This window comes from Giraffa tippelskirchi, chromosome 8 (assembly GCF_054371585.1).
Source record: "Giraffa tippelskirchi isolate mGirTip1 chromosome 8, T2T-mGirTip1v1.2.pri, whole genome shotgun sequence".
NCBI classification, from domain to species: domain Eukaryota; kingdom Metazoa; phylum Chordata; class Mammalia; order Artiodactyla; family Giraffidae; genus Giraffa; species Giraffa tippelskirchi.
In genome coordinates, this window is record NC_137282.1 from 24,811,567 (window position 1) to 24,826,899 (window position 15,333).

General features: G+C 37.1%; 1 protein-coding gene across 10 annotated transcripts in view; it reads right to left on the reverse strand.

The window, feature by feature from the left end:
- FGL1 (fibrinogen like 1) overlaps nucleotides 1–15,333 on the reverse strand; it is a 75,118-nt gene that overhangs the window by 19,215 nt on the left and 40,570 nt on the right. For 9 of the 10 annotated variants that reach the window (XM_081521646.1, XM_081521645.1, XM_081521641.1 and 6 more), the window contains 6 exons: nucleotides 15,017–15,197; nucleotides 9,895–10,054; nucleotides 9,567–9,664; nucleotides 5,483–5,571; nucleotides 5,019–5,206; nucleotides 278–627 (listed from right to left, as the gene is read on the reverse strand). In XM_081521646.1, the coding sequence (XP_081377772.1) occupies nucleotides 468–627; nucleotides 5,019–5,206; nucleotides 5,483–5,571; nucleotides 9,567–9,664; nucleotides 9,895–10,054; nucleotides 15,017–15,197 (876 nt within the window). In that variant the 3' untranslated portion in view covers nucleotides 278–467. Of the gene's footprint in view, nucleotides 1–277; nucleotides 628–5,018; nucleotides 5,207–5,482; nucleotides 5,572–9,566; nucleotides 9,665–9,894; nucleotides 10,055–15,016; nucleotides 15,198–15,333 lie in introns of those variants that run through there. The other variant, XM_081521651.1, reaches the window with a different exon arrangement.

Sequence of the window (15,333 nt, forward strand, 5' to 3'; positions counted from 1 at the left end):
CATAGTAATTAAGATCCTGGCTTGTATTTTAAAGTTCTAATGTGCAGTCAGACACCTGAGTTCATTGCTAACTCATAATATTTACCATCCAGGCAGCTGATTTGGCCATCCATCCTTTGCTAAAGTTTTTTTCATGTATTTTTTTAAACTGCATTCATATGTAATTTATTATATATCCATGCTATGTTGTCTCCCAAGTCATGTATATACTGTATGATTTTATATTTTGCTCATCATCTCTTATCAGAGCCCTTTGCACATAGCAATTCAATAGATATTAATATAATCTACATTTATTTGGTGAGTATCACATATTTGCTGTACTGAAAGTACCTTAAGTAAGAAAAGAATGAAAAGTAGTGACATAATAATTGCCATCATCATACATGTGAATATTCAGATTTTCTACATTTTTCAAATCACTTAAACCAAGATAAACTGCAGAAAAGAAACCCCAGCAGGGACAATTAAACAATATTTGGAATGAAATCATTTGGCCTAATTTTCATAACCACAGATTTCAAGGAATACCACCATCCATGCCAGGTGTGCCAGACAATCCCATTGTCTGTTTTAGCGGTGTAGGGACCCTTGTGGTATAAACCATTCAGGTTTGCAGAGTGACACCTAGTGGGAGGAAAAATAAACACAAAGCAATCAGACTAGAAAAATATCCTTTGAAACCCTTATTTTGTGAGCAAATTGCTGAAAACCCTTTAACTATGAATTCTGCCATTTTTTCCTTTTTTTGGCTATCCCTTGTGGCTTATGGGATTTTAATTCCCCAACCAGGGATTGAACCCACGCCCTTGAGAGTGATTGCACAGAGTCCTAACCACTGGACCACCAGGGAATTCCCTGTGCCATTTTTAGATAAGAGAATATTTAGCAGTTTCAAAAGCCAAAAGATTTCTACAACATGAGTTTTTTAAACTGGTGGGTTTTAGTACCATAACAACTCTCAGGATAAAACCCAGGCCACTTATAGAGTATTTTATTTATTTATATTTGCCTGCATCTGAACTTCGGAGAAGACAATGGCAACCCATTCCAGTACTCTTGCCTGGAAAATCCCATGGATGGAGGAGCCTGGTAGGTTGCAGTCCACGGGGTCACAAAGAATCGGACACTACTGAAATGACTTAGCAGCAGCAGCATCACCTGATCTTAGTTGTAACATGTAGAATCTTTGATTTTCATTGCAGCAATGCAAACGCTTAGTTGCAGCATGTGGGATCTAGTTCCCTGACCAGAGATTGAACCCAGGGCCCCCTTCATTGGGAGCACGAAGTCTTAGCCTCTGGACCACCAGGGAAGTCCCACTTATGCTGATAAAAAAAGAAAAGTAGCTTTGTTCTTAATAGACTTTAAATGAGAAAGAAAGGAAGGAAAAGAGAGAGGGAGAGAGAGAGGGAGGGAGGCAGTAAGGAAGGAAAAAAGAAAAACAAGCAAACAAAAGCATGACCTGGTAAGCCTGAGCCTTAGCAACAGTGGTATGGGTGTGGCGTGCTGCTCCATTTGCCAGCTTCCCTGTATAATTTACACTTAAAATGTTCATCCATCTGCTGCCAAGACTTAGCTTTCATAATTTCAATTCCCTTCCTCCCTCTTAAGTCACCACTATATCAAATATTTTAACCTCAAAGGGGTAAAGAAACAAAACCAAAACCATGATTTAAAGTTTTCCAGTCATCAACTAATGATCATCTGTCTTAATTGCTGAGTTTATTATTTTTACCTATATTGTTCCAACCGAGATACATTGGTTAGGTTATCATGAATTTTAAAATGCCCCCCTTCCTCTTTTGGATCTGTAAATTTTGCTCCTACTATGGCTAAACAAAGAGTAGGCGATAATTTTCTGGGTACTGTTATTAAATTAGTTACTATATACTTCTTTATTGCTACAACCAATGAAAAGATTTCAGACACTGGGACATAGAGGAACATTCAAAAGAATAGTTCTGAAAATCTATGGAAAGTGCCTGAATTACTGAATCAAAGTAAGCATATAATTTACCCATCAATGTTGAGTGGTTGACCTGACTCACTTACCAGCCCTCGTAATTCTTTCCTGCTAACCGTCCCCACAGTCCCCCTAATTTAAATTAATGTAACTAATCAAAACCATGTATGCTAAATCTGCAAGTGTTAAGAGTCTATTATGTTTTTAAAACTGCATGGAAAGTAACAGCGAAAGGGAAAATACTCTAGATTGAGCCTCCCAAATACATATTTTGACATATTCTATCTTCCTAGAGATATCCACTACATATATTAATATTTTTCTATTTAGTCTGTGATTTGAATCCTGTTAGGAAGCTGACTCTGGTCAACATAGCAAACCTTAGCAATTCTAAGACCACTTTTCCCAGCATCTTTCAGGTTCCAGAACAGCCTGAACTTGAGGCTAGGTTGGGAGATTTTGGGAGCTCCCTTGGTGAAGAAGCCTTGTGCATACACATGAGATGCTACACTGGTGAAGAGAAGACATCAACACTCAGTGATTGGTTTGCTGTGATGAGAAGGAGTACCTAGTAGGTGGGTAAAACTTAGAAATGCCAAGATTTTATGTAAATTGGAAGAACTATGGGGCAGGAAAAAAATAAGAACAAAACAAGAATAAGGAGGAAGGGGATGATGCAGTTAAACCACAGCAGAAGCAGAAACGGAAGAAATAGCCCTGAGCTGCTGAAACAGTTGACTTTCTCTTCAGCTTTTCTGACTTTCCACCTGCACAATCTCCTTTGACTCCAAGGAGAATGGAGTTTCCTTGGGTGGCTCCAGCGACTGAACTGCCTTTCTTTGTCTTCCCTGAACTCCTATCTTTAAAGTCAAGTAAATCATTTATTATTCTACATTACATTGTGTGCCACTTATCATTTAATTGGGTAGGTACTTGGTTTTGATCTCCTGCTAATATTAACCAATGTGGTTGTTATTTCCATGTATGGAATTCTGTTATATTAAGGGGTGGTTGAGACTTTGTGAATTATAGACAAGTTTTATATAATGTTGATTATTCTTACATAATGCTAACTTAGAGGGAAAGGGGAAGAAAAAGGAGGATAAAGAGAAGGTGATAAATATGGTTTTAAAGAGAACAAGAAAACCACAAGGGAAAAAGATTGTCACCACCTTCGATTTGTTAAGTAGGAAAGATAACTTTGGTTTTCTCTCCCCTCTCACTGCTGTGTATGTTCCACTTCCTTTACAAATGACCAAAATTTAAACGGACTTAAACTTTGAAAAAAGCAAAATCCAGATAAAATAGTGTTTATACAACTACTTAGATTCAACTTGATATTCCATACTATATACAGCTAACTGTACCTCCATAGAATTTATGACTCTAAAATCAGCACATCATAATAACTAAAGATGCTCATAAGGAGGATTCTCATGATTTTATGGAAAATAGACCTATGTCTGGTATACCTCCACTTAATAAGACAGAGGATTCTTTATGTCTTAAAAAGTATTTATGTAATGAAAAAAATGTTAAAATTTGGATTGTGGAATTTAAATGATTAGTCCTCAATTACATGGAAAACTCAGCACTCCGGACATGAAGGGTTCTGTAATGGAATGTTTAAGTGTCCAGACATTTTGAGGTGACCCCTGTCTTCTAAAGACAAAAGGAGATGTTCAAAGGCCATGTACTAAAAAAAAAAAGCCCATGTATGGCTTTGTAGACATAGTGGCACAGCTGCTTTGTAGACATAATGGGCTTATCAGGTTATTTTTAAGGAAGACTGAATTTTTCCAATCCTGCCTTAACTTTGTGATGACAGCAAAGGGTACTGTCTGGAAATCATCCTGGGTGAAGAATAGTTAAAGGAATGAGGAATACCTAACATACAGAAGAGAAAATGTCAAGGAGCACAGTAAATATTTTCTTATCCAGCACCCAAAGAGTTATGTTGAAAAAGAATACAGTTACTCTGTAACTACTGAGGAAAAAAACTGACAAAGTAATAAGAAGCAAGATTTTAGGTTAATACAAGAAAATGAAGAAAAGTTGACATAGCAGACTTCCCTGGTGGTCCAGTGGTTAAAACTCTGCGCTTCCACTGCTGGAAGCCTGGGCTCAATTCCTGGTCAGGGAACTAATATCCTACAGGCCTCACAGTGCAGCACCCCCCAAAAAATTTTAATACACAAAAAAAGATTAAAAAAAGAAAAATTGATTTAGTACAATCAAAAATGGAATGAATTTGCTGATAAAGTAACATTGGAGTATTCAACCAGAAGGTAGAATTAGGTTTCAGGAATGTTAGAGGAAATTTATGCATTGAGAGGAGCTTGGGGTGGATGATTTTTAAAAAGTCACAGGAAATGTAAAATAGTATTACACAGAAAAATTTACAATAACATGGTAGGAGAAGATGAAGAGCTACCTGGTTATTAGAATGTCGAAAATGCTCTGTATTTCTTTGCGTCAATTTGTGACCCACTATTTATGATAACTCACCCGTAACTCCATTTGCAAACAATCTTTATAAAAGCAGTAATTTGATTTTTCTCTATGACGTATCTTTCAAGCTTGACTAAGGTACACAGTGAACAAATCCTTAAAGCTACTTCATCACCGAAAGATTCTAATAAGGATGATTACTTAATAATACCACTATTACAAAGCAGACCAACACTACTGTATACATTATAATTAATGTCCACCAGTCAGATATCTGGAGAAGGCAATGGCAACCCACTCCAGTACTCTTGGCTGGAAAAATTCTATGGACAGAGGAGCCTGGTAGGCTGCAGTCCATGGGGTCGCTAAGAGTCGGACACGACTGAACGACTTCACTTTCACTTTTCACTTTCATGCATTGGAGAAGGAAAGGGCAACCCACTCCAGTGTTCTTGCCTGGAGAATCCCAGGGACGGGGGAGCCTGGTGGGGTGCCGTCTATGGGGTCGCACAGAGTCGGACACGACTGAAGCAACTTAGCAGCAGCAGCAGCAGTCAGATATCATCAATGCTATTGCAACTGTGTTTATGAAACATCAAACCTGTTAAACCACCAGCCAGACTGATCCTCTTTCGCACAGTTCCCTTCATAGTTGTCGTTATCTCTGTCCCACGTGCTGAATTTCATTCTTTGGTGACTGGCCCACCATTGCACTTCAGGATGAAAATTTCCAGTAAGGGAGTCTCCAGCGGTTCCAGAATATTCCCCAATATATAAATCATAGGAATTCTAAAGAAAAAGAGGCGATTTCCATGATCAGTTGTTACTATTTTGTGCGTGTGTGTGTGTGTGTGTGTGTGTTCAATCACTCAGTAGTGTCTGACTCCTTGTGACCCCATGGAGTGTAGCCCGCCCGGGTTTCTCTATTACTATTTTAAAAACAGGCTTATTTAATTAACAAAAGATCAGGCTCTATTGCAGATTTTTGTTTCCCCTGACTTTGGGTTTTATATTGTATGCTTTACACATTAATTTGTGGTGATATTTATTTGGAAATGTTAGTACCTTTTCATCTCCAACTCTGAAATTTTTATATTGAGCATAACGGCTATTTTTCTCAAAATCTGCAAGGTCAATTTTTAACGTGTAGTCTCCTAGGAAGGGAAAAAAAAAAAGAAATTGTAGGTTTTTTTTTTTTTTTTTATAAATTTATTTATTTTAGTTGGGGGCTAATTACTTTTTTTTTTTTTATAAATTTGGTTTTTTTTTTTTTTTTTATGTATGAGATGACATTTACTTACTGAGGCTTAAAAACAGTTTGTGGCTCTATTTTACCTAGACCATTTCCTTCTACCATGAGTCAGCTTTCAGAGAATAAACAATGACTCCATTGTATTTACAACATGCATGTTTTATTGTGTATTTTACTTGGAAAAAGTTAGGAATGTAGTATTAAAGGTAGAACATTTCTACTAGATCTATCATAGATAAGAGCCAGTGTAATTCACTTGGCAAAGAATAACAGAAAGCAAGTCATTTTTCAGTACATAGATTAAGAAATCTAACAGTGAATAAACAGAAGTTTTAAGAAGTTTAAAAGTTGACCCTTTTTTTCTTACTTTTGGTAAAGATGTTGATCTTCAACATTAAATAATGACTGAAATACTTGATACCATTAAGTAATCAGCTTTTCTTCATTGTCTCATCATTTGCAAATAACAAAGACAACTCTTTCAGAAACAGAACTATTGTCAGGAACATAAAAAGTTATAAATCAAACTGACAGTCAGATAATATATTTGTATTCAATCCTTCTACTTTGATAAATAAAATTTCACAATGACCAGTAAGATCAGGTTTGAATTCAGAGTCTTAGCCTCCTCCCAGTTCTAAGCTGGAACATAGCAGCAGGTCATGCAGACCTGGCCCATGGTTGGCCTCCTCTCTTGTCCCACCTCAATCTCCATCACACAGAGAAAAGATCCTCGCCCACACTTATGGACATTCCAGACAGCACACCAAGCTCTGTTGACATGCAAAATAAAAGCTGTTTCTTCACTTCCCCCCAGACTTAGGGGTGCACACACCAGATGTACAATTTTCCTACAGGGGGACAGATGAAGAAGAGGCATGAATAGGTCCTAGAGACAAAGTCAAGGTTTCTTCAGTAGAGAATGTTGGACTCTGTATTGCAGGAGTAAGTCTAGGAGACTCTCTGGCCCCACAGATTGATTCCTTGACTCATGCAGCTCTCCAAAGTGGGATTTCAAGGAAGAGGCCACTTTAATCTGATCGAAAGGTAGTAAATGTTATGTGAGGTAAGACTGTGAAGTGGACTAGAGCAGAAATAAAGGCTAAGTCAATGCTCCTAAAAAGTACTTTGCATTATAGAAGAGGTTTAGACTTTTAGGTAACTATCTAAATATCTCTTTGGTCAATGAGTAAATAAAAATTCAATTTTGGATCATTTCTAAATTAGCTTTATTGCAAACACTTCCAGCCAAAATTTATATAATGGGGATAAAGCTATTTTAAAGAAGCAACTCCTTAGCTTTAAATGCTCTCATAATTAAGAATTGCAGGGGGACTTTTCTGGCAGTCTAGTTGTTAAGACTCTGTGCTTTCACTGCACAGGGCGTGAGTTCTATCCCTGGTCTGGGAACTAAGATCTTCCATGCCGCACATGGGGGATATTGTGGTACAGCCACAATACTTAAGAAAAAAAAAAAAAGGAAAGAAAAGAAATGTAGGGAGAAAGTCACTCTTTTTCCTTGGGATGATGTTCTATGCAGTTGTGACACCTGGAACTGATAAATACATTTTTGCTACCATGAGAGTAGCCAGCCTGAAACACCAATGAAAATGTGAAGCAGACATGTTGCCAAAGTGCATCTGGATAAATAAATACTTAATAATAATTTGAAAAATAATATTTTATTTTTAAAATAATTAATTAATAATATTTGTTGTCATTTAGTTGCTCAGTCATGTCTGACTCTTTGCCACTCTATAGACTGCAGCACACTAGGCTTCCCTGTCCTTCACTATTATTAATTAATAATCTGAATTCTGTATGTTTAGAAGGATCCAAGGGTTACTTCTTGGGGTTTTCATAGTTTCAATGAAAAACCAGATGCATATTAATATGTGAAAGAAACAGAAACTGGTATGCTAAATGTTATATATCTATCATAAAACACAAGCAGGATCATAAATACTTGGAAATTTAGAGAACACTGATCATAAGAAGAACGTACAAAGAAACCTTTAGATTTCTAGGATTATCCATCCTCTCTAAGTTACTATTCTGGGGTGTTTCCAAGATCTCTATAATTATAATGATATTATTATGAATATAGACACACCAATTACTTTACTTAACTTGTTTGAAATGAATAAACCTTGCCCTTACAATTAGTGCATTGCCAGTGTGATTTAGCATGCTTTCTTGAGCAATACAATTGCCTTTTATGAAACATTAAGAATCAGATTTGAGTGGAACTGACTATAATCTCAGGTAGAAAGTGAGGTAAGGAAGATAAAGGATTGAAGCAAAAGAACATGGAAAAGGGAAGGTTGGAAAATATATTATTAAACTAGGACACTTTAAACAAATGTCAAACTCTAGTTAAAGACATCCATGCAAAAGCAGATAGAGGGAACGATACAGATGTCTGCAATATACTTCGAGATGTCAAAAGAATGGATCGATGGATGGATAGATAGAAAGTTACAGGATTAAAATGTTAATGTAAAATCTAGGTGGTAGGTTGAAATCTCTTCCAGTTTTGTTGTATCTTGGAAGTTTTTCAAATTAAGATTTGGAGGGGGATGGGAACAAGAACATTTATATTCTATGGTATTTGATTCCAAAAACAGTCATAATTCCTCAATTCTTCACCTTTCCCTTTGCAATGGGACTTTGTAAGTCCTCCCATTAAGCCTATTTCCTTTCTCCTTACATCTGAATTGGTCCTGTGACTTGCTTTCACCAACAGAAGGCAATGCAAGTGACTGTGTGCCACTGCTGAGTCTAGGCTTCAAGTAAGTTATGTGCTTTCATTCTCTTTCTTGGAACTCTGCTTCTGCTTCAAGAACAAGTCCAGGCTAGCCAGCTGGAAGATGACAGACCATGTGGAGTGAGCTGAACAGCCAGCCTTCCACTGATGAGGAAGTTGATCACCAGCTCATGAGCCAGCCCAGCGAGATCAGGAGAGCCCAGCCCTAATGAGCAAAACCACCCAGCTGGCCTGTATATTTGTGAGGAATAATGAAGAGTTGTTGTTTTAAGTCACTAAATTCGTAAGTGGCTTGTTATACAGTATTATTGTGCCAATAGATAAGTGATACAATATATATGTTTTGAGGCATACAAGTCATGTAAAAGAATGATTATGACAGCAGATTTCCTTCCCAGAAACAGAAAAAATGTATGTGAGAAATATCTCTCCCACAACCTAGGTCTAAGCAGCCACCTTTTACAAAGGAGATTATTTCTGAAAAGGGATTATTGGCCATCTGCAAATCATAGTAGTTACTGAATTAGTTCTATTGTCTAGGATTTAGTGAAAAACAGTTGTGTTCCCTTTGTTGTATTTCCAGTGAATTTGCTGCTGCTGTTGCTAAGTTGCTTCAGTCATGTCCGACTCTGTGCGACCCCATAGACGGCAGCCCACCAGGCTCCGCCGTCCCTGGGATTTTCCAGGCAAGAATACTGGAGTGGGTTGCCATTTCCTTCTCCCGTGCATGAAAGTGAAAAGTGAAAGTGAAATCGTTCAGTCGTGTCCAACTCTTAGCGACCCCATGGACTGTAGCCTACCAGACTCCTCTGTCCATGGGATTTTCCAGGCAAGAGTACTGGAGTGGGGTGCCATTGCTGTCTCTGAAATAACCATATATCCATCAACAAAAGAATGGATAAAATGTGACCTAATCATATGTTGGACTATTTTATTTTTAGTGAATACTACTTATTTTAATTGGAATAAGATGCATATTAAATTTTACATTGGACTATTTTAAAATTATAAAAATTGACCTACTGCAACACGCCAGTGTGAATGTCACAGACATAACTTTGAGAAAATTCCAGACAAAAAATAACATGTGTTTTACAGCTACAGTGAATTTGATATCAGGTAAACCTTACCTTGTCTGGTCAATAAATGAAGATTTCTATTACCCAACCAATATTCACCATTTTTTTGGACAAAATTTCCAAAGCCATTTTCATAGTCACTCCAGTCTCTAAAAAATGAAAGTGAAAGCTGACTTTAGCAAAATCCTAACAGACCTTAGCAGTACCCAAGGTGCACGCTTCTACCCCTACCCACAATATCTTCTTGATTAGCTAATGTACTTTATTTATTTAGAAAGAATGAAGTTCTAATACACTTCAGGATATAATAAAGAGGCTTAGCTTTTGTAAACCTCATATTTCCTACTACAAATAAATTCTTATGTCATAATTAGCACACCTGTTAAAGTTCTCACTGCCATCAGATCGTCTCTGAATTACAGTCCATCCTCCTCCATCGGACATGTCACAATAAACAGAGAATTCTGCTGGGCTCTGGAGAGGTTTGATTTTGTAAAATCCACTCTGCTTGTACCCGTCATTGAAAATCTCCGAACAATCTATTTGGAAAACAGAGTAATGTAATATTTGTCATGTGTCTTTTTTTTTTTAAGGGAGCCTCTGAAGGAGATTACTCAATACTAATGGAGACAGATAAATACATGATGTAGATAATCAACTGTTTAAAACTGCATCTTGTACATCTTCCAGTGGCTACGAGGAAAGTCTTTTTTTCCTAGATGATATAATTATCATCTTCTTGATATGATCATGGAAAAAATAAAACAGTGAAATAGGTATATGGTTTCTCATTTCTGATTTTTCAGAAGAGTCTGAAATTACTTTTTAGTTAATTACAGTATATTTAACTGAAACTTATATCTTCATTAGACAGGACAGAGAAACTTTTTTCTCTCATGGCACTAAAATGAAAGTAGAAATATAACACCAAACAAATAATTTAATACAGATTATCTTGATTTACAGCATTATAAATCATTCTGAACGTATGAAAATGAACTCAAAATAGTAATCTTGTTAGATTTTTATAACCTCTCAGTCTCACCAGAGTTTTTACTCACCCACTGAAATTTGTAAGAGTCCATGCATTCTTAGATGTTTTTGCTAAAAACTGCAAGTTTCTATTATTTCATCCCTGTAGTCTTCTCTGCGCTGGTATTTCTTTGACCACTGAAGCTACCGATTTGTCACCAAAAAGTAATACCTGTTTCTTAAATCATGTGAGGGTGGGATAAATTAATAACCATTGGTCTCATCTAGGCTGATCTGTGCTGAATTATAGAATACGGCTGATATGTGTGTCCTAGGTCACTTCAGTCGTGTCCAATTCTGTAGGATCCTATGGACTGTTGCCCGCCAGGCTCCCCTATCCATGAGATTCTCCCAGGCAAGAATACTGGAGTGGGTTGCCATGCCCTCTCCCAGGGATATTCCCAACCCAGGGATCAAACTGGCATCTGCATTGCAGATGGATTGTTTCCCACAATCCTCCTGCATTGCAGATGCGTTCTTTTTACCACTGAGCCACCGCAGAAGCCCATACGGCAGATACTAACTCGCTATTGTTTAGATGCCCAGGTAGCTCTGTTTTAGGGTAGTTGAATTAATGGCCACTGTAAAGAGACAGCTTCAAGGATACCCAATCACAGACTTTTGAATAAAAATACTATAATTTAATATCACTAACTTTCAAATTTTACCCTTATCATTTTTTTCATTTCCTCCTTTTTGAAAAAAAATATTTTTACAATTCTGTAACTATAAATGGTGATGGATGTTAACGGGACTTAGCGTAGTGATCATTTCACAATATATACAAACATCATATCATTATATTATATACCAGAAACTAATTAATGTTTTAATTGTTTCAATTGTACCTAATAAAAAATTTCTTGTCCTGATTGACAATTCCATTCTTTTAGTGTATTAAGTTCTTTCTTCATTTTCATTGTTCTGATGCCAAATTCGGAGAAGGCAATGGCACCCCACTCCAGTCCTCTTGCCTGGAAAATCCCATGGCTGGAGGAGCCTGGTAGGCTACAGTCCATGGGGTCGCTAAGAGTCGGACACGACTGAGCGACTTCACTTTCACTTTTTACTTTCATGCATTGGAGAAGGAAATGGCAACCCACTCCAGTGTTCTTGCCTGGAGAATCCCAGGGACGGGGGAGCCTGGTGGGCTGCCGTCTATGGGGTCGCACCGAGTCGGACACGACTAAAGCGACTTAGCAGCAGCAGCAGATGCCAAATTGTTTATAATTTTGTTACAAATAAAATATACCCCACATTAAATAGATTAAACAGGCAATAGGAATCAGAGGAGAAACAAAAATAAAGAACCTTTGTCACTTTCTAAAACCCTCATCAGGTTGAGACCCATCATATACTACTGCTTTGGTGAGATGTCCATTTTTCTAATGAGTTAGGCCTTAATCATGTATTTATTTTTGAGATTCAGAAGCCCATGTGTTCTTTTCCACATCCTGGATTATTTTTTTAAATCTTGTTTTGCAGTTAAGCAAGAAGAAAAACAATGTGAAAATGATTATCTAAAATTAGTTCAAGGTTGTTCAAAAGCTTACATCTTGTGGTCAAGCACATTGCGCAGCATTTTTCATTAAAGTAAGCAGATTTTTTTTTCCATTTACCTTTTTTTGAAATTGGAGGATAATTGCTTTACAATGTTGTGTTGGTTTCTGCTGTACAACAGGGTGAATCAACCATAAGTACACATATATCCCCTCTCTCTTGAGAATCCTTCCACCCCGCCTCACACCCGCAGGTTGTCACAGAGCACCCTGTGCTATACAGTAGCTTCCCACTGACTATTTATTTTACACATGGTAGTGTATGTATCAGTGCTTCTCTCTCAATTAGTCCCACCCTCTCTTTCCCCTGCTGCGTCCACAAGTCTGTTCTTCATGTCTGCATCTCTATTCCTGCCCTGCAAATAGGTTAATCAGTACCATTATTCTAGATTCCATATATATGTGTTAATATGCAATACTTATTTTTCTCTTTCTTACTTCACTCTGTATAAGCTTGTTAGAAAAAGAGCTCTTTGCTTACATTTAACCACCTACCAAAGAGCTGAATAGTAAAGACTCACAAAGTTCAGACTATTTCCCAAGCAAATATGGAAATAATTAGCTATAACATTTGCCTCTGGAAAACTCGATGAATATGGAGTTTTCAGCCAACATTTTCTACTTGTTCTTATTTTATGCCAACTCTGAGTTTAAGTTTTTTAAAATTTTTTGATCTTCCCAGAGGAAAATGCCAAACACAACTTAAGATTCAGAGGAAAGATTTCCTCTGAAAAAAAACAAAAACAAAACCCAAACAAAGAAATAAAAAAAAAAATGCCACTAGCTCAATTTCTTACAGCAAATAGATTAAGGAGCCTGCCTTAGGAAAAAGTGACTTTTACTCTGATAGAAAGTTCAAGCAATAGAGGGTTTAAAATATTAACTAGATATTTTAAACTACGATTTTCAAAATGTTTTGACTCACTCAACCACCCCAGAAAATAGGCAGAAGAGGGGTAGGGTTAGAGAGATCTGTGTTCATGGTAGCTTAAAAAAGAATTTTTGGATACTTACATAATGCTAGAGTAAGGCCAAGGTTTCCTGCCCTCTGTTTGACAAACATTGTGTTAAAGTGGTTGAGGTGAATACTCTCTGCTCAAGCAGAAAGCAAACCGTGCTGGAAGGACGAATGTTGATGCTTCACAAAGGGACGTGCCAGCCTGCCAAATGAACTTTTCCCTCCTGTCCCAGAATGATAACTGAGAACCAAAGGCACTAAGTACCCCCAAATTCTAAACTCAAAGGAAGGCCTGAGCTCAGCCACATGCCACCGAGCATGCTGGGAAATGCCAGGAATGCCATCCTCAGTGCCAGGCAACATAAGATGAGACTTAGAGGAAAGAGAGGAAGTTGCAATATTGCTGTGGGGAGGACTGGTGGGCTCTCTCCTCTGAAAGTAAAGGAGAGAAGATATAATAATGTAGGTAGAGAGCTGGCATTCATTGAGCTAAATGAGAAATGCTTTTGTAAGCATTTCATTAGATCTATTAACTTATTTGATCTTGACACCAAAGAAACAGGTATCCTTATCACTCCCATTTTACAGATGAGGAATAAGAAGCACAAAGAGGTCAAGTAATTTGCTCAAAGGCCACTGCTAGCAACATGGGCAACTGGACTTTGAACCCAGGCTTTGGAGTCTCTACTGTAAATACTACACACACTGCCTTTTGAGATACTGTCTCATAAATACTGGGGTCTCCTGCACAAGGGGACATGGTTAAACTAGTGGTCGTGTTGGCTGAACAGATGATGCTAAAAGGCTGTTGTGATTGTCAACAACTAGTGTGAATTTGGTAGAGTAATCTTTTAATAAAAGCACATAATTCAATCACACCCCAAAGCTTAAAAAATACATTTAACTATATGCCGTATAAAAATCATGTGATTTGTACATTGTTTTAAAAAACTGCCAAGTTGTATGTAATTAGGTGTTTTCTACTATGAGATGAATTAGGATTCAGAAAATAATTAATTTAGTAATAATACAGTAACATAAATAAGAAAAAAAATTTATTTCTATGGATAATATACATAAATATTTAACCTTTTTTTTAAATTTAAGGAGACCAAAAACATACCCTTTGGTGAGCAAATTTTTATATATTTTATACATTATATATTATGCTAAATATATTATGTATTTTCTTAGAATTTATGTGTTATTATGTATTTTGTTTATTGAGTGTTTTTCTCACTCTTGATAGACTCTCCAGTAGTTTTCCTGCATGCTGAAAAATAAAGTAAAATTGAACTGGATTTATATTTCATAGTTCATTCCTCCTTCTCCTCCTTCATGCTTACAACATTTGTGAAGAATATTAAATACAGATCTACTGACTTCTGGAATTTTTAGCTGTTATACCCCTAACAGTCATATTGGATGTCTATTATCTATCTTAGGGACTTCTCTCATAGCTCAGTTGGTAAAGAATCTTGCTGCAATGTGGGAGACCTGAATTTGATCCCTGGGTTGGGAAGACCCCTTGGAGAAGGGAAAGGCTACCTATTCCAGTATTCTGGCCTGGAGAATTCCATGAAAAGTCAGACATGACTGAGCGACTTCCACTTTTTATTGTCTATATTATCATTAAATGTGTCATAATATTATTTTTTATTTAAGAATCTTTATTACTATTATTTTTAATAAACTTTGGCTTAAAAATTTTTTGGGGGGCCAGGCTGCACAGCACGTGGGATTTTATTTCCCGGACCAGGGACAGGACCCATGCCCCTTGCATTGGAAGGGTGGAGTCTTAACCACTGGACCGCCAGGGAAGTCCCAATGTTAAGTTATTGAAACATTTAAGAAAATTAGATTATGTCAATGAACTATACCCCTATAAAAATTAATTAAGGAAAAAGAAATAAAAATAAATTCTTACCTGCATATTAAAAATAAATTCTTACCTGCATATTGCCTCTTGCCTCCAAGGTCAATGACACTATTCTCCTCTCCTTTATCAAGGAGCTGGACTTCCTTCTCATGCAAAAGCTGTGAGATCTTGACTTGTTGCTGCTTGACCCGGGTCTCCAGCAGATACACTTGGGCTCTGAGCCGCACCTGCTCCTGGAGGCAGTTCTCCAGACCCTGCAAAGTAATGTGCATCTCGTCTTACAGAAAATAAACCCCCACAATGAGTTGCTAAATTTATGGTTCAATTTTGTCCCCAGTTCCCATTTCAGAATAGTATTCTAATCAGGAAGTGTTTAGAGGTTCTAAAACC